Raw genomic sequence first — 25,330 nt, 5'->3', positions numbered from 1 at the left:
GGTTTATAATTTATATGTATAATACATGCACATTATAGTAAAGAAACACTGATAATTGTAGAGGTTTCTAAAGTAATGTAAATAAACACATTATTTGCGCTTACATTGCAAACGCTGGTTGAACCCTACAAGATAGATCAAAATAATGTACTACAGTATTGTACACCTTTAAAAGGTCTTTCAGTATTGCACCCGTGTGAAGCCGGGGCGTGACGTTAATAATAACTTGTAAGAAGGTTTTATGTACATTTATTTGAAATAAATATTAGTAACTTTTCGCAAGTAATATTTTTTTAAAGTTAAAGTATATGGTTGAGTATTCTTACTTAAGAATACTCAACCAGTATACTTATACTAGTTAATAAATTAATAGAAAATATTTTTTGTAATTTTGCATGTCGATTACCTAAACTGATGCCTCATTTTAGTGTGTTTTTTTTAACTATTACTATAAAACAATCCAAAGAAATTATAAAATAAATTCCTGAGTCCCTTTCATGTATATATAGCTCAATGAAGTGGAATAATTCCAAGATCAGACTTGATCCAGTGGGAGCAACTTGTTGCGATGGGCGTGTCCAAGCCCCGCCCACCAAGCCAGCAGCCCTCGTGTCTTCATGGTGAAGTATCGTCGTCAGTTTGCATCCAGACACCGCGCGATACACACATCCAGCTATGACGCATCTCCTACGCTTCGACATGAGCTTTCTATCCCCTGAACGCTGACGACTACTTACACATAAGGTAAGGCACTTAACAAACAACTTAGTGATTTAAACTGTCTCATTTTCACGCACATCTATCAATACATTAAGAATTTATAAATTGTGGAACAGATACATTATTCTGTTACAAAAATAAGTAACAATTTATTTCTCTAGCACTAGTGTCACAAATGGTCCCATTTTGATAAAACTTTTACATTATATATTTATACGCAGTTGAGTATAATTCGTAGCTTGAACCGTCTCGCTACAATGCGGGTTGGTGTTTGCAGGCCTTATCTCGTCTCACACATGCAGTTACCTCGTTATGTTAATTTATATAATTAAACACGAATTTACCGATTGGTGCCTTCACGCGTAAAATGTATATGTTTGTAATATACTCATACGAATAATAATACGTCATACGAATAATAATTTAATTTACTTCTTTAATATTTACGAAACAAATGTGCTCACAAGAGCCTTCTTGAATAAAGTATTTTACCTATATTTTAATCAATGTTCTATACTGGTTAGATGACATCGATCCTCAACTGTAAATAATACCATTAATAGTAATTCATAGTTTTATTTTCTTAATTTTTTTTTGAAAAGCCAACGTGATATACATCTAATTCTATGTATACATCAAAGTCTTAGAGATGTATGTACATCACTCTTATTGGCTAGTTCATCACATAATAACAAAAAATAAACAATAAAAAAAAACGAATCAAAATTCCCAATTTTAAAAAAAGAAGTATTTTTTATATTTTTTCTAAAAGTCTGAAATATATCTACGATTTAAGTTTATAAATAAATGAAACTATTCACGATTGTTAATAATCCGTTCGTTAATTATTTTGTAGTAAATTTAAATAAGTAACAAGTTGATAAGCTCTCTTAATAGATGAAGTGAGATTTTAGTTATATTCCATAAAACTATTAGGCTAAGCCTCAAAAACTCACCAGCCTAGCGATGTGTAAGTGGAAAGTTTGCTCCTGGCCGTTTTCTAAGTGAACATAGGCTTTGATATCAAATCTATACTAATATTATTAATGAGGGAGTAACTCTATCTGTTACCTCTTCACGCTTAAACCGCTGTACTGATTTTGATGAAATTTAGTAGGAGTTTGAGTCCCGGGAAAAGACGTAAGCTGTTTTTTTTTTTAATTCAACTCTTGAGGGGGTAAAATTGGGATTGACAGCTAGTATTACTTATTATAGTAATGGCTATCATGGCTATTACTATTGGAAATATTCAGTTAGTAATTTGTTGTAAGTAAATCTTAACTAAAATGTATTTATAATTTTGTGTATAATATAATAGACTTTCTTAACCGATAGTAGCCTTCTAAAGAAACTGCAGTATGACATAGAACAGTTCGGTTAGTTTTTTTTAATATTGTCGATTTTCTAAATGTCCATATTTAGGTAGTATATAGCTCTTTTTTGTACGTCTATAGTAATTTTCTTTATTTTATTTTTTGTTTTTATTGTATGTGTACTTGGGCCACCTGATGGTGAGCGGTCACCATTGCCTATAGACATTGGGGCTGTAAGAATTTTTAACCATTCCTTATATCGCCCAAGTACAACACAGATTTGTAAATTGAACTGTCTTTTCTACAATTTTTTCAAACAATCATTTTCCGAACTGAAATAATAAATACAGTTTTTAAAAAGTTAGTGCACACAAATTAAACTATGCCTCAGAAACGATGGTAATAAATTCTCAACTAAACGCTACTGGTCCAAAAATCCTCATTCTATTGTTTAAATGAAAATTAAAGTCCGCAATACTTACATCATCCTGAAACTAACCTTACTGTTAAAATAAACAAACGCGAAGGAATCTAATATAAAAAAAGAAACAACTCGTCAAAAAGTAAAAGTATTTCCTTTTTAAAGACAAAGAAGATAAAAGCTGATTTTTTTTTTTGTTACGAAATATTTGCTCGTCAACGAGACTGAAAACGTTCTGACCGCGCGAGAACCTTTGATGGTCAAACGTAAACAAACAGACAACGAAAACAAAGTATAGTATGCGAGTCATTTTAGAGTTACTTTTTCTAATGGAAAAGCTAAAAAGAATTAAAATTATTTAAACAAGTCCATATGACCTGTAGAGGTTGTTGTGTTTTCAAAGAGATATCTTTGTCGGCTCGTGGGTAAGAGATTAGTTATTGAGTAAAAAGGTCAAGGACGCCAATAACTCGTTTTGTCGTATCTTTGAAAAGTAAAGTTCCAAACTCAAATAAAGTATTCTTTATTAGATTTTTTTTTAATGATTGCCAGTTATAATAATTACATGATTAGTATATCTGCCTTAAAAATACTTTTTATGTAGATGTGCAATGTAGAAAATGAATATATATCGAAATATAAATTAAACAACAAGTATTTTCTAATCGACATTTTGAAACAAGTAAAATTAGTACTAATATTTAGTATCTAATAATCACGAATGCCGTTAAAATTTAGTTTATTAAGTCCAAATAAATAATTGGACGGAACCATTGTGATTTTACGTCTAATTTTTGTGATTTATTCCTCAGCCCTTTAAATTCCGATTTTCCTTACTTTCCTTTTCAAACACTCGTTGCCCAAAATGCTTTGTAGATTTTTTCGTTAAAATTTTCATTTCTCTTTTATACAAACTTCACTTCGTATGTAATAAATAAGACAAAACATAATATATATTTTTTTTTTACTTAAAAAACTTAGAGCGGCGTGTTCGTTACAGAAGTTAAACGTTCCAGTAGGAAACGTTACAGAAACGTTACCTCGAAATCGATTCTTGGAATATTGTAATATCAAAAGAGATAATTTTGAATGAAATTGATCCTTATTTATCAATTTTAATATTAAGGCTTAGCTTGTCGATTCATAATGATAATTTAGTTAAACAAATATTAAAAATTGTACATTAAAATTTTCGCCAAGCATAAAGCATGTGCTTTTCATAGGAAAGAGTAATTATTTGATTTCCTGATGGTAATCCTGATAATAAATTAGGTAATTTAAAATGTAAAAAGAGCCTAAGAGCCTATTTAATGAAATAGTATTTTGATTGTTTTTTTCTGCAAAGTAGGCGCCATAGCTGTTATACTAAATGTGTTCTTAATCTTTAGAGTTAGTATAAGTTTCAATGTATCTAAGTTATCAATGTGTTTTGTTGACAATGTTTCAAAACTTATGAATCTCGTTACCAACTGTATCAGACTTGAGATAACATTTCGCCGCGTTCGTCCGCTGTGGTGTTACAACATATTGTACTTATAATACGAAATATATTCATTAAAATACGACTAGGAAATTTCTATTGTCGTAAAAAACTTAAATAACAAATGAAATACACACACACACACACACATCAGCTCGCATTCGTCCACTGCTGGACATAGGCCTCCCATTTGGGGAGACAAATGAAATAAGTTACTTTAAATATAAAATATTACTTATTATACAAATGTTAAAAGATAGCATAGTAAATGTCTGGAGAGACCAACGGCACGACGGTATAACTATCGACGTAGTTAGTAAAAGTATCTTCTACTTCCACGCGAAATTCGATACGAAGCGGCTCGTATTTCAAAATACATTTTATTTTAGCCATTTAAATAAAAACTAATAAGCGAAAAAAATAAATTGAGGTTTTACGATAAGTTTCAAAATAAAAATAAACAATATGAACTGACTAATTAAGCGTCTCTTTAACTAAAGGCATGTACATATAATAATGTCGCCCTGACCGATTGCGGCCACGGCGCGGCGGACATACTATTGTGCCCAAGTGTGTGCGCAAATACAGGTGAACTCTCTAGTGCCTCACTTTTATAATCCGTTGGGATGGCAAATCCAACACAACCGGAAGGAGTTCAGGTGCAGGACCAATGGTTTTACATGCACAGGAGTGTAGACAATTCCAACATCCAGACTCCGAGTTGTTGCTGAGAAATTTCGATAGAAAACCCCAATATTTTTTTATCGGCTTTGAACCCAGGAAATACCGGGGTCTGCAGCCTTATGCCAAGAAACTAGACCAACGAGGCAGTCAGACATTATAATACATAAGTATAACATATAAATGTGACGAGTGACCCACTCTTTGGTAAATAGTTATTTTTATAAGTCGTTAATTCTAGTCACAACTTCTTTCAGTTTATCACTATTTATTATTTGTAGAGTTATATTCGACACACGGGAAGAGAGTTCCCATTATTGTAGATAGACTTTGACTTGTCTGATCCGTAAATAACTAATAATACTATAACAGATTTGATTTTTTTTTAATTCGATGTAAACGTTACAAACCGAAGTGGTAAACTACATAGAAAAAAATCCTTGTATTTTGCTTTTATTGTGGATTAAATTAAAAAAATAATAATAACGATGTAATGTCCCAAAGGCTGTAGTAACACTGGCTAATTTTTTAAACCGAAATGCAATAATAATGAGTACCCACCCGAACAGTACCCAGACCGGCTTGATGGCAGATACAAGTAGTTTAAAGCTTAAATATATTAAATACCATCATTTAAACATATTAAAATTATATTATAAGAATATTTTCTAGAATATCTTATTATTTATTAAGGTATTCTAGAAAAACGTTTTTTAAATTTTCCATTAAAAATAATGAAAACAGCTTCAGCGTTTATGCTAAACATCGGTTAGTGGTTCACCTTTGACTGACAGACATGCGAGTTAAATTTTTTTTATCGATACACGATGAAAACCCTGAAAATGTTTTTCACTTTATACCGTTTAATTACGTACACGCGTTCCTTGCACTCTAATTATGTTTATGTATCTTTGTGTACGTTCGTCACATGTTTACGCTGTGATGTTCACCATGAATATGGGTCAAATGTTAGTTAGCACGATGTTATTCCACATGAGGTATGCTGCATGCCTTCGATGACCTTGTGAACCGTCCGCAATGCTTTACATTACTGGGCTTGCCGTTGCGTATGTCCCAAGTGATAATTGTCTTATAAAATATATTTTTATAATTAGGACTTAACTAAATATATTTTTCCATAAACAATTCATTTACTATGATTTTTAATAATACTTTAAATATTTTTTTAAATAATTTACTGTCCTACTTTTGAGCAAAGTCTTTTCTTGATGGAAGTTTTATGAACAAGTAATTTTAAGAAAATATATTATTCGATTCAATTCAATAAAGCTCATTGGGGCATTCCTATCTTTGTTCCTAAAAAAATCATGTTCACACTCTGTATCACATAACTGTAGAGGTATTTTATACAAACATATAGTATTCTATTTGGCACACGATCCTATAATATCAGAATGTGATACCCGATATTATACGACATGACACGTATCAAAATGACGTACCACCGTGAGTCAGTTGTCGACGTTTTACGAGTGAGATACGAAGTGAATTCTTATATAACTCCAATCGATAAGTACCTATCGGAACACAAACGCACCTCGGATAATTGCTATACTGATACGATTGAAATTCAAAAGTCATACAAATATTTATTACAAGCTTTGCCTCGCGGTTTTAAAAGCACTAATTATACATGAAATAACTCAGCCGATTTTGATAAAACAAAGACTAAAAGGTACTTCGGAATACTCTTTATAATAATTTAGCTTTTGAATTTCAGGCGTTTCGAAGATTACCACGGACAAACCGACAGACAAACAAAAATTTTTTTTTTTTTTTGATTTCAGTGACTTTAAAATAGGTATATTAACTTAAAATGGAAATTTGGTAATCACAGACAGACTTTTTAATTTTATTTATCTGTATAGATGTTTCAAAAACGCTGTCATCTCATGACTGGAGCCAAAATTATGTTTTATTTTGATGTCTTTCGGAACGAAATTTAAATTGTTTACGTTATAATTATGAAACTTCATGTTATTTTACAATTGCGTAAGACTTAATTATTCTGCTCGACATGGCTCAGTAGAAGACGCAAATCATAACCAAAAATGTTACAGGTTCAAATACGTTGCTGAGCTAATAACACTTATCGAGGAGAAGTTTTGAGTTTATTCCACTACGCTACTCCATCGTGGGTTAATACACGAATAGCAAATAGGTTTCCTCACGATGTATTCCTTTATCGCCGAGCACGAGATGAATTATAAACACTAATTAAGAACATGAAAATACAATGGTGCTCTTTTAAACTTAAAACTATCTATTAAGACTAACGTTTTGTAACTTGTAAATACTGAACAATCGCAGTTCTCTTAGTTTCTTTTTTTTTTTGACTAGTTATCTCACACTCGGCATATGCGAGAGGATATTCTGCCCCATGTGTATTTACTAACCTACGCCCACAGGCCTGATGGAACCAGATCCATGCCAATGATAAAATCGATTACCTTTGCTCAATAGGGATGATAAGAAATAATCCTTTTATATAATATATATACTATTTTAATAACCATATGCCAATCACAAGCACCATATTTGAGCACCCGGTGCTGACATAATATCGACATACTGGCATAATGTGATCGAACATCACTATAAATACATCTATAAAAAAAAAAACACCCGGGTCTTTTTTTTAATCTATATTCTAAAGTTTAAAGTTTAGAGAGAAATGTCAAATAAAATACGATTCAAATAGCTTAAGTAAACTTTGTCAGTGATTAGAAATTTCCTATTCAATTACATTAGACATCTCTTTATCTTTTCGAATTGTTTAATTTGAATGTTCATGATTTATGCATTGATTCCTTGATCCATTTATTTAAAAAAAAAAGAGTGTTCAAAATTGCTTAACTTTAACTTTACTCTTTGACAACTCATATGATCGGAAAGAGTATAATAATTTAAAATAAGATTTAATTTTATAGATCAACTAGCTGTTGCCCGCGGCTTTGTTCGCGTGGAAGTTAAATAAATTAACAGATTAACTTAAAACATAACGTTAATTTAATACCTCTTTGTATAAAACATTAGTATGTTTTTCACCCCCTTAGGGTTAGAATATCCAGAAACGCTTAAATACTTATCTCCTCATTTGTACTAATATCCCAAAAATAAAGTATAATGTTTCTAACTTAAAAAAATACGGACTTTCATAGAAACTTTCAACCCCTGTTTCATCCCCTTAGGGTTAGAATTTCCAAAATTACTTCCTTAGTGGGCTGATACTCAATAAAACGATCCTACTCACCAAATTTAATGGCCCTTACTTTAACAGCTTACGCTCGGCGATGATGAATCAGTCAGTCGGGACATGCTATTTTATATATGTATAATATATAATATAATATAGAAATAGAAGATTAAGGAAATACTAACGTAGATTAAGTTCAATAATTTAGAACTTATGGAAACAATAATTAACTGATTTGTATCGGTCAATTATTGTTACCGTAAGATCTCTATCATGTTTTCTATTATAAATCAATTTGAATACTGGATCTCTATGTAGCGATTAGGTCGTCAAAATTATATAATTGTATGCTACTTTTATTAGGGTGTATCCATGTATTTTTTTTTCTCTTTGTGGTGTAAAATAAAGTATAAAGTAAGTTAATATTTTTAATCAAGTAAAATTTTAATATTTTTTTCTTTGGCTTAACAAAAAACCAATTTAAACCTAACGGATAGTCTTGGCTTAGAATTAACTTATCCGCGAAATATTTTTTTTCACCTAACACGCTCTATCTAATATATTTAAATACATCTATAGGCGATGTAAATATATGCATGCATTTATGGAAAAGTCGCAGTTTCGGTTTTACTGACAATAACGTTTGAAGTGGCCGTAAACGAGAGGAATTCCGCTTACTTCGATGTTTTGTGTTTTATCTCTTTATATTTTGTTACCAAATCTGTGCTCGTAAGATTACCTTAATGTGTATTAAAATGAAACTATAAAATGAAAATATTTAAAAAGTACGAATGAAACAAATTTAACATTGTTTATTTACATTTAAAAAAATAGAACGATGAAGTGTATCGTTTATATATTTATTACAGTATTGTTGAATTACTAACAGTGCCATTAAATCGAAAAAGGAAAGGAATCTCCTATTTTTCTCTCCTCATTTCACCCTGAGTATGGAATTTAAACGGAATCTATGCAATAAAACATCAGACTAAATTGGTTTATTAATAACTTGTATTTTTTTTGCAAACACTGGAAATCACGTGATAACTTTAACTATACGCTAACTATTGACAATTTGTAACAAACTCCTTGATCTCATAACGCTACAACATTCGTAGTGTTGCTACATAAGTTGCTACGAAACATAAAAAAAAAATTACAAGAAATGAAAAACTATTTATTTAATTCTCTACTAGTGTCTTATGTTTGAAATTAGTTTTAATACTAATTACAGAAAAAACATTACCGTAATCTTGCCTTTTTATTTTGCAATTAAAAAGTGTGTATTTAAGAATGAAAAATATAAGTATGTATAGTGTATACTATTTTTATTACATAGAGTATTTAACACAAATTACTCAAATCAACCCAAACGCCTCTTCCAATATACTCCTTTTTAGGTAAAGCCCACATTTAAAGTGTTTGATTAACAGACTTCTTAACACGTCCATTTTCATTACTCTACGCACGCCTCTCTTAATAAACCTTAGCTCTCGCTAAACGACTAAACGTATTTATTTTATGTACTTAATTAAGGGGCTAAAGCGTTTCTGATTGGTGTAATATATTTTCTTTTGTTTTATTCACGTGCAAAAGTCTTCAAATAAGAGTCTTCCAGTATAACATGAGAATAAATAATTGCTTTTTTATGACAATTGTTAGAACCTCTATTAATAAAACTTTTTGGAATGGTTTAAAAACGACCTTTAAATTGAACAATTCCATCAAAACATTAATCGTTTCTCCTTACATATTTAAAATTTCAATGAGATTTAAGTACGATAGAATAAGGTAAATATTTTTAAATAAGGCAACAAGTCCTAGAGCAGTGAGGGTCACTCTTCATTATTTTTATTTGCAAAGCAATCAACGCGCAGCTGTTTGCCGGCGCAGCCTCGCTACACAAACAAGCAAACTGTGGCTTCGAGTCACTTTCATTTTCTATTTGTAAATAAGATTTTCTAAACTGTAAAGCTGTTCAGTAAGAACGTATTCGACAATCAGTGAATTTAAAATTGGAATTCAACAGTGACCGGAATTGAAATGACGTTTGTTTTAACAGTATACTAACTAGTTAAGTCCTTGATTAAGCAAAATGTTATGTTTACACAATAATACAATGACAATTTGATGCGATCTATCCACTTGTAATGTGCTAATCCATCTTAACGCACGCCTGACGTTTTGTTGCTTGTGTTTATTTAATCAACTTGTAATAACGCTAGAAATTAAAATTTAAAAACGTAACCGACAAATTTTAATAACACAGATCGCTTAAAATTAATATGATATATATTTTAATGAAGATTAATAAGCGTTTCGCATAAATAAGATTAAATTTTTATTTTTACCGTTATTAAAACCATAACATCTTTATATATGTTTGTAATGTTATAAAGTTCAATATAAAGCAGAATGCTTTTTTCTTTAATTCTTTAACAATACAATATAAAAATTGTATAGAAAATATAGTCAAAAAATAATTTTCTATAATACATATAAATAAATAAATAATATACAAAAATAATAACATGCAAAGATGAAAGACTCGTAAATATTTTCACTTTATTTTATTATGATTACATTTCATTCATGATTTAAATCTAAACGGAACATCTATTCAGAATCAAAGATTAAACATGGAACAGACAGTCATTGAAAATGAATTTTAGTTATTAATTATAACGCGGTTATAAATTTAAACATCACTTATTGCCAATTTCGTACGTTATATTTACGTTATTTTCGTCATTTATTCTACCGGTAAGTATTCCTGTTTGAATGGTGAGTAAGCTAGTGGAATTACAAGACCACAGAAAGTAACATCTTAATTTCTACGGTTAATATTTCTTAAAGTAATTTTTTTAAAAATATTTTGTTTATTGATTTTTTTTTAATAATTAATAACGAATTATAATTGTAAACTATTTTTAAGGATATACAAATAAGACAGCTATAATAATGTAACTAATTTATTATTAAACAATGCACCGTATTGTAAGAATGCTAACAATAATATAGTTAGGTAAATATAGGTAACAGACAGTTTTAAGGTTAAGGTAATTAAGGATTGCAAATATTTATGACAATTATTTGGAGTAAAAACGGCTGTCTTGGTATGGGCATGTTATGCGGAGGAATGAGGACCATGTTGTGAGAAAGGTTTTGAGAATGGATGTGGATGGATATAGAGGTAGGGGACCAAAGAAACGATGGATGAATTGTGTGAAAGACTATATGGTTAGAAAAATGTTACTTGTGAGATGACGTCCGACAAAGAAGTATGGAAGAAGAAGACAAGCTGCGCCGACCCCAAGTAAAATTGGGGAAAATAAGAACAGAAGGATGATATTTTTTGGAGTAAAAAAATGGATTAATATTGGTCATTGTGTACAGGGCGAGAGCCCAGGGCCGGAGCGGCGGAACGGCGACAGCGAGGAGATGCCGTCCGCGCCGCCGGACTCGCCGACCGCGCCCGACACAGCTCCTGCTCTACCACCGGCGCAGCCTCCACCCGCCAACAACGTTAGTACAATATGCATAATAATATATTACTATTAATGTTGTTGTATTCCGGTTTGAAGGGCGAGTAAGCCAGTGTTACCACAGATATACTCATATATTGACGCATACAAGTATATATAATGACTGAGATCGTGTTCACTTTTCTATACGATCTTATACACTGAAACAAGAAATGTTATCACTGAAGAAATATATTTTCGACTATCATAAATTTCGTTTTTATCAAATTAAATATATTTTTCACTACTCACACACGTGTATCTGTACAGCTTACTCACATAGATAAATAATAGATTTATCATTTCTATTTACCGTTCTTCAAGGCTTAAAATAAAGAACATGCTGTTTAGCTTAAATAACTACTACCAACGTTGCTCCGTCGTCAGGATAAGATATATATTCTAACATTATAATAATATCATAACAGAGCCACAAGACGCGATCCATCGTGGTGTCCCTGACTCCGGAAAGGCAGCGGGAGACTTGGGCGAAGAAAGCGGAGTTCCTGCTCGCGGTGGTAGGGTTTGCTGTTGACCTTGGAAATGTCTGGCGATTCCCTTACATCTGTTATCAAAATGGCGGCGGTAAGAATATATTATTTCATAATTGTATTACTAATTTGTTTATTTCAAATTAAAAACTCTAGATTACAGGAATATCAGTGTTTTTTTTCTTATGAAGGACAATTTTATATGGCAAACGCTAATAGTAAATATTTGGGGGCAAAAAGTTAACTTCGATAATACCATAAATAAGTTAATCAATTTATCATAATATAAACCTTACCATTGTATAGTACGATTTATGTCCAAGCTGATTCTTTACAATTAGTTGAATGTATTTGGGAAACTTAATTTAGAGAATGTTGAGAATGGATAAAAATATTAACTACAACGTGAAGATAGATCAGTTCCACACGTTGGTATAAAATTTCTAACGTATTAAGATATGTTCTTAATTTAAATTATGTTAAATATTTCCTGAACCCAGGTGCTTTCCTTATTCCCTACTGCGTGATGCTGTTGTTTGGTGGTCTTCCATTATTCTTCATGGAGCTCGCGCTGGGGCAGTACCATCGTTGTGGATGTCTGACGCTGTGGAAAAGAATATGTCCAGCTTTAAAAGGTACATATTTATTTATTATTATTATGAAATAGCAATATTATATATGATGATATTTCTTTTATTTGATAGTAAATGCATTATTCATTTTACAATTTGTTTTTGTCTTAAATTCAAAATATTGAAGAAAAACTTATTCACTGATACGATACGAAAATAAAGAATTCGCTTTTAAGAAAATGTATACGATAAATGTTTTCCTAATATAAAACATACGTATAAAATTCTAAAACGGAATTGTTGTAAAATCAATTTTACAAGAAGGAACATTTTATTCCATTGAATTATGATCGAAATATAATAAAAATATTTATTTGAAAATAGGAAAAAACGATTCGGAATTACGAGATTGGTATTTGAAAGCTACGATTCCTTTAAGGCATTGAGGACGATTTTCTTATAAAGAATAGTGATGGAATGATCAAAGTATAAATATATCGATATCTTCATTGCCTCGGCTAAGTAATTATTCGTTCCCGTCTGCCCGCGGGAATTAATTTTTAGCCGGTTCTTATTGAATGTGCTTCGAGTAAATATCTACATTGTGTAAACAATTATGCAAAGAATTTAATCTAATAAATATTTTATATGATTCTCAAACAAATAATTCACAGGAAAGTAAGTTAGTTTTCATACATTTTACATTACGTTAGCAGCCCGTAAATGTCCCACTGCTGGGTTAAAGGCCTCCTCTCCCTTTGAGGAGAAGGTTTGGAGCATATTCCACCACGCTGCTCCAATGCAACCCGCATACACATGTGGCTGAATTTCGTTGAAATTAGACACATGCAGGTTTCCTCACGACGTTTTTCTTCACCGCCGAGCACGAGATGAATTATAAACACAAATTAAGCACATGAAATTTCAGTGGTGCCTGCCTGGGTTTGAACCCGAAATCATCGGTTAAGATGCACGCGTTCTAACCACTGGGCCATCTCGGCTGGGTGATTTCACCATCGCTACGAACTATTGCAAACTTTGCTATACGAAAAGTTTGATTGAACTAAATTGAAGAATTAATAATAATAACGCAGTCGTCGGCAACAATATTAACACTTTTGAAGATAAATACTTCATAGAGATGTACTACCAGATCAAAATCGGGCTCATCAATCATGATCTTTATAATATTGACATTATTTTAAATATCGACGAGATTTTTATACGCCACGCAAATTTTAGTTCTTGTAATTGTCTTAGTCGACAAAAAAACACAAGCGTACCTATAATCAAATTATCGATGCGTTAACAAATATAATCTGATTTACATTTATCATCTCACGCACACTAGGAGATCTTTTAACGAGAGTCACTCACACTAATGTCAGTAAATGAACCGATCTATACATTTAAGTGACCGAAGGTTTTAAGAAGATAAATATCCAGTCGGCAGGACATGACTAGACGTAAAATGCTAGAACATTTCACATCAATTGTTTTCCTCACTTCACTCAATGACATCGGCCTTTATAAATATACAGGAGCAATGCTTTTAACGCAAGACAAATGGTGGGGATGGACGCTGGAGGGGTGAAATTAAAATGTATGAAATAGAGGCCACTTGCCTCTTGGGTTCTTAAGGATAGTTCCAATATATATCACGTTAGTATAAATGTAGCTTTAGGACTAAATACTCACATTTAACACACTATGTTATATAAAGTGTATTAGTCTTGAGTTACAGTAGCTAATGTGAGATACAGTGAGATTTGATCCCTAAAAATCATCATTTAGCATATATTTATTAGGACACTAGCCAGTGGCCATACTATTTAGTCTCGTTATACCAAACTACATATAATAATTTAATATTTTTTTTAAACAAGGTTCTTTTTATATTCAACGAATAAAAATCGATAAACGGTACAACGTATCGATTAATGCCAATAATCGAATCGATAATCAAAATATTACGTTGACGAAATCAGATCTAGCTCTAATTTTCGTTATTTTATTTCGCGTTTCATAATCAATGAGTCATTACAATCGAATGAATTCGAGTTCTTAAAGCACTTTTGAATAATTTACTTCTTTATACTCAATAAACTAACTATTGAGTAAGTGAATCTTCTATGGAAGAACAACGGCAAAAACTTTTTACATAACTTGGATATACACATTCAGTTTATTTACAAGTGTGTCTTACTATTATTTGTAACAAAGCGTTGAGTTCGTCCAATTGGATTTATTTGCGGGACATAACTGTGATTATATACTTATTGTGAGTATGAATTTTATCTGCGAAAATGAGTATCTACTGAATTTCTTGCCGTTTCATTTCGATACAATATACATAACGAACTGGTGGTAGCTCTACTTAGCTTACGTTTAAGTTTTACTTCGTGGTAGGGCTTTGTGCAAGCACATCTGGATAGGTATAATCCACTCCTCGCATATTTTAACTCCAAAAAGATTTACTTATTTCTGTTCGGTTTGAAGGTCCAGTGAGTCAGAGTAACAATAGGCATTTTATCTTATTTCCCAAGCCTGGTGGCGCATTGACAATGTAATTCTTACCATCTGGACTCCTCCGTCTGTCTGTCTGCATATTGGAATTAAAAAAAAAAACTGATGCAAGACGATTCAGACGTGATAACAAGAATCTTTTTGAATAAAAATTTTTTGGATTGAAATAAATGATTATATCAATTTGGGTAAAGGTTAAAAACAAGTTCGGTATATATATATATTTTTTTATAAACATTGGTAGAATGAAATACGTAGCTAGCGAGTTGTATATTGAGAAGTCGGGACGCGAAATCTCTTTAGCAAATGTTTGAGTTGCTCTCGTCGCGAGGGTCATTTGAAATAGTCCGACCGCGTCGTCTATTGAACTTTTACCGATTTCTCTTAATGATAAAATTCTAAAACGTCCTATCATTAAAAAAAAAAAAGACTTGGCACTATATTTTATCAACACTGTAGAGGAATACTTCAAGATTATATGTCAATACGTTACATCAACATTTTAAATAAAAAGATTTAGCAATCAAATAATTTAAAATTGAATAATTTAAAGTCAGTAGCTTCTAAACCGAATAGAAAATCAAATAAAAAAACTGAGAAGAAAAAGGCACTACTAAACTTTTTGAACTAACTCTTTTTATATTTAAATACGTCTTTAATAGTATTTGAGCAACTGCATTCGACTTGGATTACTCAACGACATGTGTATATTCATGTACAGTTGGTCGTGATTGGTTGATATTTATGGTTACTGCGTTACTACATACCGCTGTGGCGTGAAGTTCTATATCATATAAACTTTCTTGAAAAATGGACGAACAGGATACCGCTCTAGATAGGGCATGGAACTGCCATCCCCATACTCCAACAAGAGGATGAGTGACAAACATAAGGGCTATCTACCGCAAAGTTTATGTTTTACTTGTGTTTATACACCAGTTTATAAACACAAGTGTGGGCATACAGGTGCATTCTTCATTCCCTCATTATCCGAGGGAAGACGAATCTAGCACGCCCGGCGAGAGACGAGGCGCATGATCAACGGCTTCACGTGTTTCGCGAGGCTCGAGTCGTATTTCGTCTGACGAGAATGGAACAAACAAAGATATGTTTTTATTGGTTAAAACCGGAATTGAAAGGATCCTGAATTCAGCAGCTTCATTATAAACTAACCGCCTGTCCAGCCAAACACAAACACACATATAGGAATTTAAAACTTGCACACACGTCATTATTTTAAAATTACGTTGATTTTTCGTTATGTATTATGGTTAAGTATCTTTCAAGCCGGTGGTAGAATTTAGACTTCTTATTAAGTGAATTTGAATTTTAACGTAGTATTACAAAAAGTCTATAATCCATCAGTACATTTTTGTGTACACAAGCGCCCTATTCCATCCCTAAATAAAACGTTCGTGACAATCTAGCCATTGCAAAGAAATGACAACCATCTTCTTTATAATTTATTTCATCTTTGCTTTCTAAGTTTTTTTAAAGTTACAATTACTTTCGGTCGGTAGATAATTATTTTAATGACATTTCTCTTCTAAGTAAGTCTCCGGAGTATTTACGAAAACGTCACATAACGTTAAGTCAGGTAAAGTTAGTTATACATTTCTTAACAGAAACCGTTGATTGATAAATTATCGCTTAAACTTAGTGACATATTTGTGTAGTTATACGTATTATTGAAGTTATAAGTCTACTTTAATTAAAATTTAATGAAGATCTTTAGGACGTAGATTTTCGAAAAAAATGTTTCAAAGTGAGGAAACAGCTTTGTGTAAATTTTACCCGTGCGAAGGTATATTTATTTATATTGTTTTCGTTGATTTCGTCATTGCAGTGCTTCCTTCGGTTAATATAGTTGATATTATCGGAGACTAGCGAGGATTTGCAGTCAATTAAATTGGTTTTCCAATTATTAAAACGAGATGAGTCCTGTTTGTCCTTGTAATGAAAATTATAAAGTCTTAAATTTCTCAATATGAACCAGTAGAACTATTCTGTAATAATAAACTCGGAACTCACCACAGGAAATGATTGGAAAATGTCATAAAGTCATATGTGACGTTGGCTATAGAAATTAATATTTATCACATTTAAGGGGTAGTTGCACCAAAATAGCATATCACCTAAGTCACGTAAGTCTGTTTTTAATATGTGTATTACGAAGTTTATTCTTATATAAAAACACTTCAGATCTAAAAGTAAGTTATATGACATATATTAGGACACTGAATGCTATGTAAAATATCAAATATAAGGTAATTTAGATTGTATAATGTTAATAACGAATATATAACCCTTATCTACACTCCATGCATCATTTCCTCGTCATTCGCTTATCGAGAGCTATCGCCGCTTTCCTCAACCGAACCACGCATATAAATATTGTTAACACGGTTCACGAATGTGGTCGAAATTCGTAATGTTTTTTGGGAACATATATGACAGTGCCCTTTGATTTAATTAATTTTGGAATGCGAATGAGCCACATTTTTGTCTCTCTTCGGCCCATGGATACTATTTATGTCAGAAATTTCAACAACTTCTAACATAGTCAACCACTAGATCTAATATGATGTTCCTTGTGCGTCTGTGCACTGGCTCAGTCGCCATTCAGAACGTCAGTCAGAAACTTTTGCTGCTTTGTGGGGGAATAAATACCAAATAAGTTTTATAAATAGAAATCGCTCGTAAATGATACGTACGCTAAACAATATCGTACAAAAAAAGAATTGGTTCAAATATTTGAGCGCCAAAAAAATGTTTATTATTATTTATTCGGTCAAAGAAGATGGAGCAAAATTTGAACCTCGTAACTAGGAAATTTGATTTCAAAGTAGCGAAGTAAGATTTGTTATCAATGCGTATAAATCGTGCCATCTCGCGACATTTAAACCAATTAGCGAGCGCGTTGATATTATTTGATTACCGACAGATGGCGTTGATTTGATCAAACATGGAACCAACTTCGCAAGTTTGCAGGCGAGACTTGCCGCCCGATAGAAACGACTAATTCGATTTTAAGTGTTTGAAGATTTATTGTTAAGAGATAAATGGTTTATACGCTTTACAGCAGATACGATCGAAGAGATAATGTAATAACGTTTGTTGAACATTTAATTCCATTTCAAACACCGATGCAACTAATAAAACATTGGGATCAATTGAATTAAATTTAAAACCAAATTAAGTGCATAGGACCTTCAGAGCATGCATTTTTTAAAACAATTTTTAAGAAGCGACTATGTTATATACCAAACATTACACGAACATAATTACGCTTGAAAGGTTTCCGTATAATCGTATATATTGTTATCACTATAAAGATCATTGCCTTCTTTACCCTACTCTAATATAGCCTTCTCGTACTGTCTAATATTATAGACACTAATAAAAGACAAGGAAATTTAGTCATAGACATTTTTACTACTTATATATGTTAAGGAGTAGGACTGCGTCAATTCAACCATGAGGCTAGTTGCACACTGATTTAATAAAAGTGTTGCACCGGCGCGCGGCGGAGAAGCAGCCATGATGAGACATGCACACACGTAAATGCTTAATTTAACTAAATATATATCTAAAAAAAAAAAATATATATCTAATTATTCTTTGGTATCACAGGTGTTGGGTACGCCATATGTATGATCGACATCTACATGGGTATGTATTACAACACGATTATCGGCTGGGCGGTGTACTATCTAATAGCGTCTCTGGCGTCGATCAACTCCGTGCTGCCCTGGACTAGCTGTGATAATGAATGGAATACGCCTCTTTGCATGCCCGTCACCTCGCCGCAGATCAACCCCAACTCTTCAACACCTGCTAAAGAATTCTTTGAGTGAGTGCCTTTTATTTGTTTTGAACTATAGACTAAAATATATTTTATTTAATAATCCATTATTGACGAACTGTTAAATTAATCTTGTGATTGTAATTATAAATTTATTTGTTCAATTTAATAAAGTTTATTAATATTCGAAATTTGATTCAATCAGGCGCAACGTTCTGGAACAGCAAAGATCAAACGGGCTAGATGATATGGGTCCTATCAAACCATCTCTAGCGCTGTGCGTCTTTGGGGTCTTCGTGCTGGTGTACTTCTCGCTATGGAAGGGTGTTAGAAGTGCTGGAAAGGTAAGTTAGAGAACTTTCACTTAGTCAATTTTATTTTCTTCATTTTGTAACACAAATATTAAAAAAGTCAAAAAATAAGAAACTAAATATATAAAATATCTGTCAGATCCCATCAGATGATATTAGACACTCAACCTATTCTAAATCACCATAACTCATGAACAGTTGCTACTAAGCATTGAATCTTTTGTTGATAAGAATAAAGGCGTTTTTGCTATTTAACTATAAGACGTCAGTAGCTTTGTATTATTGACTTATTACTTTGACAAGGTGGTATGGGTTACGGCACTAGCACCGTATGTTGTCCTACTGATTCTTCTGGCAAGGGGAGTCACTCTACCAGGAGCGGCTGAAGGCATCCGCTATTATCTTACACCAGAATGGCACAAACTGCAGAACTCAAAGGTAAAAAAAATATTTTATTATTAAACATACCTAGCATATCTACCCTTAAGCTACACTTAATAAATTATTGTTTTAATTAATTAATATTCAATTTATCCGAATAAAACCATTTAATTTAATTAAATAGATTGAGTATTAACCTTTTTTCAAGTTCGTAAAATCCTTATTTCATTGAAATATTGTCTCATTTTATTACATCCAGGTATGGATTGATGCGGCATCCCAAATCTTCTTCTCCCTGGGGCCAGGCTTCGGCACGCTACTGGCGTTGTCCAGCTACAACAAGTTTAACAACAATTGCTACCGCGACGCGCTTATCACATCCTCCATCAACTGCCTCACCAGCTTCCTCGCTGGATTCGTCATCTTCTCTGTTCTAGGGTTCGTTTTTCGAGAGGCTCCGTTCTTTTCTATCATTCAGTCTTATTGTTATCCATATTAAAGATTCTCGTATTACTAATGAAGTCACATCATTGTAATATTCATTTTTTTTTCGCCCATACCTTTTAAATAATAATATTTAAATAGAAGTATAAATTTACTAAAACTTGGTATTGGATTTTTGAACAAATTTCTGATCTTACATTTTGTCTCGGTAGTTACATGGCCCACGTACAAAACAAGAGCATCGAAGAAGTTGGTCTAGAGGGACCGGGTTTGGTATTCATCGTATACCCGGAAGCCATCGCCACCATGACCGGTTCTGTGTTCTGGGCCATCATCTTTTTCCTCATGCTCATCACCCTTGGACTTGATAGCACTTTTGGTGGTAAGATTCGAAAACTGACAATATTTATTTTGCAAACATAAAATGGTCGAAACCATCTCCATCTTACTATCCATAAGTAGCTGACGCTTCGATTTATATCAAAACAAGTCTCACCGAATATTTCGGCACAAAAGAATTAATACGACCAGCGGAGTCGGAATCTTGGTGTCATAAGCTTACCATTACAATTCTATACATAAATAATTTTTCACTTTTTATTATTACATCATCATCAGCTTTTCAGCCCACCGTAATCCTTCATAGACATAGTCCAATAGCACAACACTGAGCTCGACTGTCCCTTCCTCCAATCCCTATCCGCTGCCTTGCGAATATCATCGCCCTAGTTAGCTACGGTACTATATTACTAACGAATTTACACAAAATTATCATATATTTACACAAGTAATTTATTATAGGTTTAGAAGCAGTGACGACCGCCCTGTGTGATGAGTATCCTCGAGTACTCGGCCGCCATCGGGAGATATTTGTAGCGTTTCTACTGCTCTTCATATATATATGCGCCCTCCCAACGACCACATACGTAAGCTTATTATTTATTTATACATTTATGGTTTGAATTGAAAAAGATTTTTTAAAGGAAATATAAGAATATTAATATCATAAAGGCCAAAGTAACTGTCTGTCTGTCTGTCAGTTGAACCACTGAACCGAATTTGATGGGTATGAAAGATTTGCATTATTTTTTTATGGCTAAAATTCACCACCCCTCCTAACACGCTGGTTGAAACTTGTTTAACATATATATATTTTAATATACAAAATTCTGGTTTCATACCAAAAGTACCTACCAGTGATTCAGGAAGCGCCTGAAGAACGTACTAGACACGTTCTTTGCGCAATATAAAAATGAATATTTTTACAGTACAGCAGTTTACATCCACACATACAAATTCACAATATTTGATTTGCTTAAATCAAGAAAAATAATGTATTAGCTACTAAATTTGTATCTACATATTTTCTGACTTTGAATTCAAATGGGCTGTCGTATAGCTCATACCGGACAGAGATTTCTTTCTAATCTCGTAACCGTTAATACTTTACAACAGGGTTCATCGGTTGAAGACTAACCTCATTTCGATATTAAAAAAAATTAAAAACCTGCCTTATGAAATTTATGATATTAAATTGTAAACTTACATCTTTCTGTCATTTACTTCCATTGCTAAAATAAGTAAGAATTAAATAAAAATATACCTAACGACTGTCCGTTTTATCTCAAAAACAAATACTAAATGTATTCAATAAATTACCGGTCTGTTATCAGACACCGGGGTTGGAGGCGAGAATGTATTCCGTTGCATAATTCATCTCCCTCTTAGAGGGATGACCTGGCGATGTGTGGTGAACTAAGATTATATTTAGTGGATACTTCGCTTTCGTTTTATTTAACAGGACTTACATTTATCGTACTATTTTCGATGTTTACTTATGACATACTACATAATTAATATATAAAAAATATATAATTATTATCACTCTTTAGATCTTGATCTTGTTTAGATACTATTTACATCAAACTATATATTACTTCAGAGTCCCCCCCCCCCGGCATAGACCCGAATCTATCATAAACTTTTCGCGTACTGTCCCAGTGATTATGGCTGCATATAAAAAATCAGTCTTAGTTTGAAGAGCTCCAGCCGCAAATGGTGATTGATGAAACTTAAAGAGGATTCTTTATTGGAATATACTAAATTGTTACGATTTAACAAAGATTTAATTTTAGAGAGCGGATAAAAGTTACTGGCCGTTTATTAAGGCCGTGGTATTAACGCTGTATAAGAAAAAAAAAAAGAAAAACGTAAACAAAATTAAAGTATTCTCCAAATTTTAACTGAACTAAGTGTACTATTTCTTATTAAAAATTTTATTTAAAAGAGGTTTCATCATTTTGGCGCCAAATGTATATGATGAGTGACTTGCAGTTTAATTTTTTAAATTAAATCAAAACAAAACCTGTCATAGGTTTCGAAATTTCTAAAAAATCTTTTGAATAAGCGCGACATTTTGCGGGACTAGTATATTCTTTATAATCAGAGACAATGCAACTCAGATACAGACAATTTTACTACTTTTTAAGAATATGTAATATTCCTAACATAAATGTCAATCAAACCTTTAATCATCCTATATTTTCATGATTAAAAGCATTACAGATTAAAAATATATTTTTATATAATTGTATATATACTATTATTGTATAATACTATTTATTATATGAGAGCAATGGTGTTTTAGGGGGGCGTGTACTTAGTTGACCTTCTAAATGTGTACGGTCCGGGGCTGGCGATCCTGTTCGTGGTGTTTGCGGAAGCGGCGGGCGTGTGTTGGGTGTACGGCGTCGGACGCTTCTCCGAGGATGTGCAGAGCATGCTGGGACATAAACCTGGCTGGTTTTGGCGGGCGTGCTGGTCTTATATCAGGTAAAGTTAATTTAATTACTTTCTAAACTTAAAATAGGAAAGCCTTCTTATTTTATGATCAATTTTACTATTAATATTGTTAATGGTCTCCGAATAAAGATAATGGAACTTTAAGTAACCATTCCTTCCATCGTCAATGCTTCCCTAACCATTGGAATTAAAATGTAATAGATTTTGTGTCTGTAATTACACAGGTTTACTCACTGTTCAAAGTGCAGCAATAAGTTGAAAGTATTAGCGACTAAATAACACCCACTCTCATCATATATTCTACCACCAAAAAGCATATGTTTTGTTCTGGTTTGAAGGATGTGTGACCTATTGTAACAACAGACACAAGACGACATAACATCTTAGTTTCCAAAGTTTGAGGCGCATTAGATATAAAGAATAATTAATGTTACTTAAATGACCAGTATTTATGGACAGCAGTGACCCATTCATCAAACAATCATTTAGTGGCCCATCTATCAGTCCGCCATTAAAAAATATTTAAGAAGCAAGTGAGATTGAAGTGGGTGAAACCGCGCCGAGTAGATACAGATAAAAAAATTAAAAATAAAATCAAAGTTCTGGCATTTCATAGATTTTAGGACTCCCATTAAAAACAATTTTAATGAAATTTCTCTTTCAGCCCCGTATTCCTCCTAGTGCTGTTCGTGTTCTCGGTGCTGGCCCACGAAGAGATGCTCGGCGGCGAGTACGTGTTTCCACGCTGGTCCATCCGTGTAGGTTGGCTCATGACTGGCACTACGGTCTCTTGTATACCCCTATACTTCATTTACAAGCTACTGATCACTCCTGGAAATTGTATCAACGTGAGTACACCCTGATAATTAATATTATAATATATATAAGCGAAATATCACTCACCCTCATATCGCGAGGTATCTGAAACTATAATAGTCCTATCGGCTTAACAACCTGAAATACATGTATCATAGTTAGATACTCCTTTCGCGACTTAGCACTGACGAGTTCTTGGAAATTTCAACTAAGTCTATTAACTATTTGAGTAAATAGAAGATTATCCCAGTCAAATCTCTTATTATATAAGAATTGGAAAATTCTAATAAAATATTGAGAGTATTGAGTACCCATGAGACTATTGTAGGATCTATTTAGATAACATTTTATAAATTATTCAATTACATATATAGTTTTATTATGATTTTATATAAACCGATGTATTTTAAATTTATTCTTGAAATATTCTTTTTAAAAATTTTAACGTCAATTACATTTTGAACCTAATCTAATATAACGAAAACAAATGTTTTTTTTTTTTTTATTATAACAATATCCGAACTGAGCTTAAGCGTTATATTTATGATGTACTAGGATTTTAATGACGACATTTTTATTGTTATTTTTTAGAATATAGTTATGTTTTGTTATGTATAGTATTTAGTAGCTATTACAAAAAACTTATAGTCAAGCAACTAGACTGTATGTTACGTAATAAGTGTTGCACATATCTATAATTGGTACACGAATCATTAATACACGGAAATGTGGTTATCGCAAATAAAAAAAAACTTCAAATTATTCTCAATTGTTATAGCGATTCAAGACTATCATACGCCCGGTGGAAACCTCCATACCACCGGCTGACCACGCGCTGTGCAGCCTGTGACCTGACCACCTCACCACCCAAAGCTATCCGACACTACAAACGAAACCACCCACCATCGAATGGCTTGTTTAAATTTACATGACTCACAAATACTGACATATTATTGGTGTTGCCAATCAAAATAATAAAACATGTACATTTAGTGGATTACCAACAGATATTAATTCATTTTTGTAATCTATACAATTAATAAATTTCTAATCGGGATCCTCTTTTAGGTACATTTCAATGGCACACAAGATTTTGAGGTCCATTGAGCTAATAATTTTGTTAGCTACCATCAAACCCTGAACTCGAACTTAGAACAAAGACGGATCTCATTATGACTTTAGGATAACCCATAATGTAGAGTCTAAATATTAACGTTAGTGAATATAATTTCTTATCAAATATAATCATTTATATTTTCCGATTACTTAAGAAAACGCTTGGATATTTAGAGCTTTGGATATTAACATAATAGTTAAACTAAGTTTATTTATAGTTTAATATATATCGTCGTCATAAAAAAAAAACATTTCTAAGGAAAGTTTTAAACAATTGACTTGATTTAATAGCACAATGTATATACATATATCATATTATGAAAGTTTTATGAAGTGTTTAATATATAATACATATATTATACCTACATGTACTATAGCTTTAAATTATAATTCAATATAGCTTAAGAATCGTACGGGTCTACAAGGGCGATGTTTATATAACGGTATCTTAAATTGAGATAAATATTCTTCGTATAAAATTAGTAAAACAAATTATATAATGAATCAAAATACAAGAATGTATTTAATAATATATGTTATATTAATTTAATAAAATATATACTCATTAAATAATAACATATTATAAAGGCGGGTATGTTATGTAATAGGATTTTATGAAGCATAGGTTTAGAATTTAAAAAGAAAAAACTAGAAATTAACAACGAACTTGTAGTTGTATATAATGTGTGTATTACTTGTATATAAGTAAC

The 25,330-nt window shown here is 32.2% G+C and overlaps 1 protein-coding gene across 1 annotated transcript; it reads left to right on the top strand.

Annotated features, from left to right (window-relative positions):
* The first annotated feature begins 670 nt into the window (after window positions 1–670).
* LOC125068166 (sodium-dependent serotonin transporter) lies at window positions 671–24,702 on the top strand. Its single transcript, XM_047677206.1, has 13 exons — window positions 671–744; window positions 11,229–11,357; window positions 11,785–11,941; window positions 12,348–12,482; window positions 18,579–18,798; window positions 18,956–19,094; window positions 19,365–19,499; window positions 19,702–19,880; window positions 20,099–20,268; window positions 20,688–20,812; window positions 22,534–22,718; window positions 23,353–23,536; window positions 24,283–24,702. Exons 2-13 carry the CDS (start codon window positions 11,274–11,276, stop codon window positions 24,352–24,354), a joined length of 1,785 nt encoding a protein of 594 aa, XP_047533162.1. The 5' UTR covers window positions 671–744; window positions 11,229–11,273; the 3' UTR covers window positions 24,355–24,702.
* The last annotated feature ends 628 nt before the right edge of the window (window positions 24,703–25,330 follow it).

Source organism: Vanessa atalanta, chromosome 13 (genome assembly GCF_905147765.1).
Source record: "Vanessa atalanta chromosome 13, ilVanAtal1.2, whole genome shotgun sequence".
Classification (NCBI taxonomy): domain Eukaryota; kingdom Metazoa; phylum Arthropoda; class Insecta; order Lepidoptera; family Nymphalidae; genus Vanessa; species Vanessa atalanta.
The sequence above is the reverse complement of the archived record's forward strand: the minus strand, read 5'-3'. Positions and strand labels throughout refer to the sequence as shown.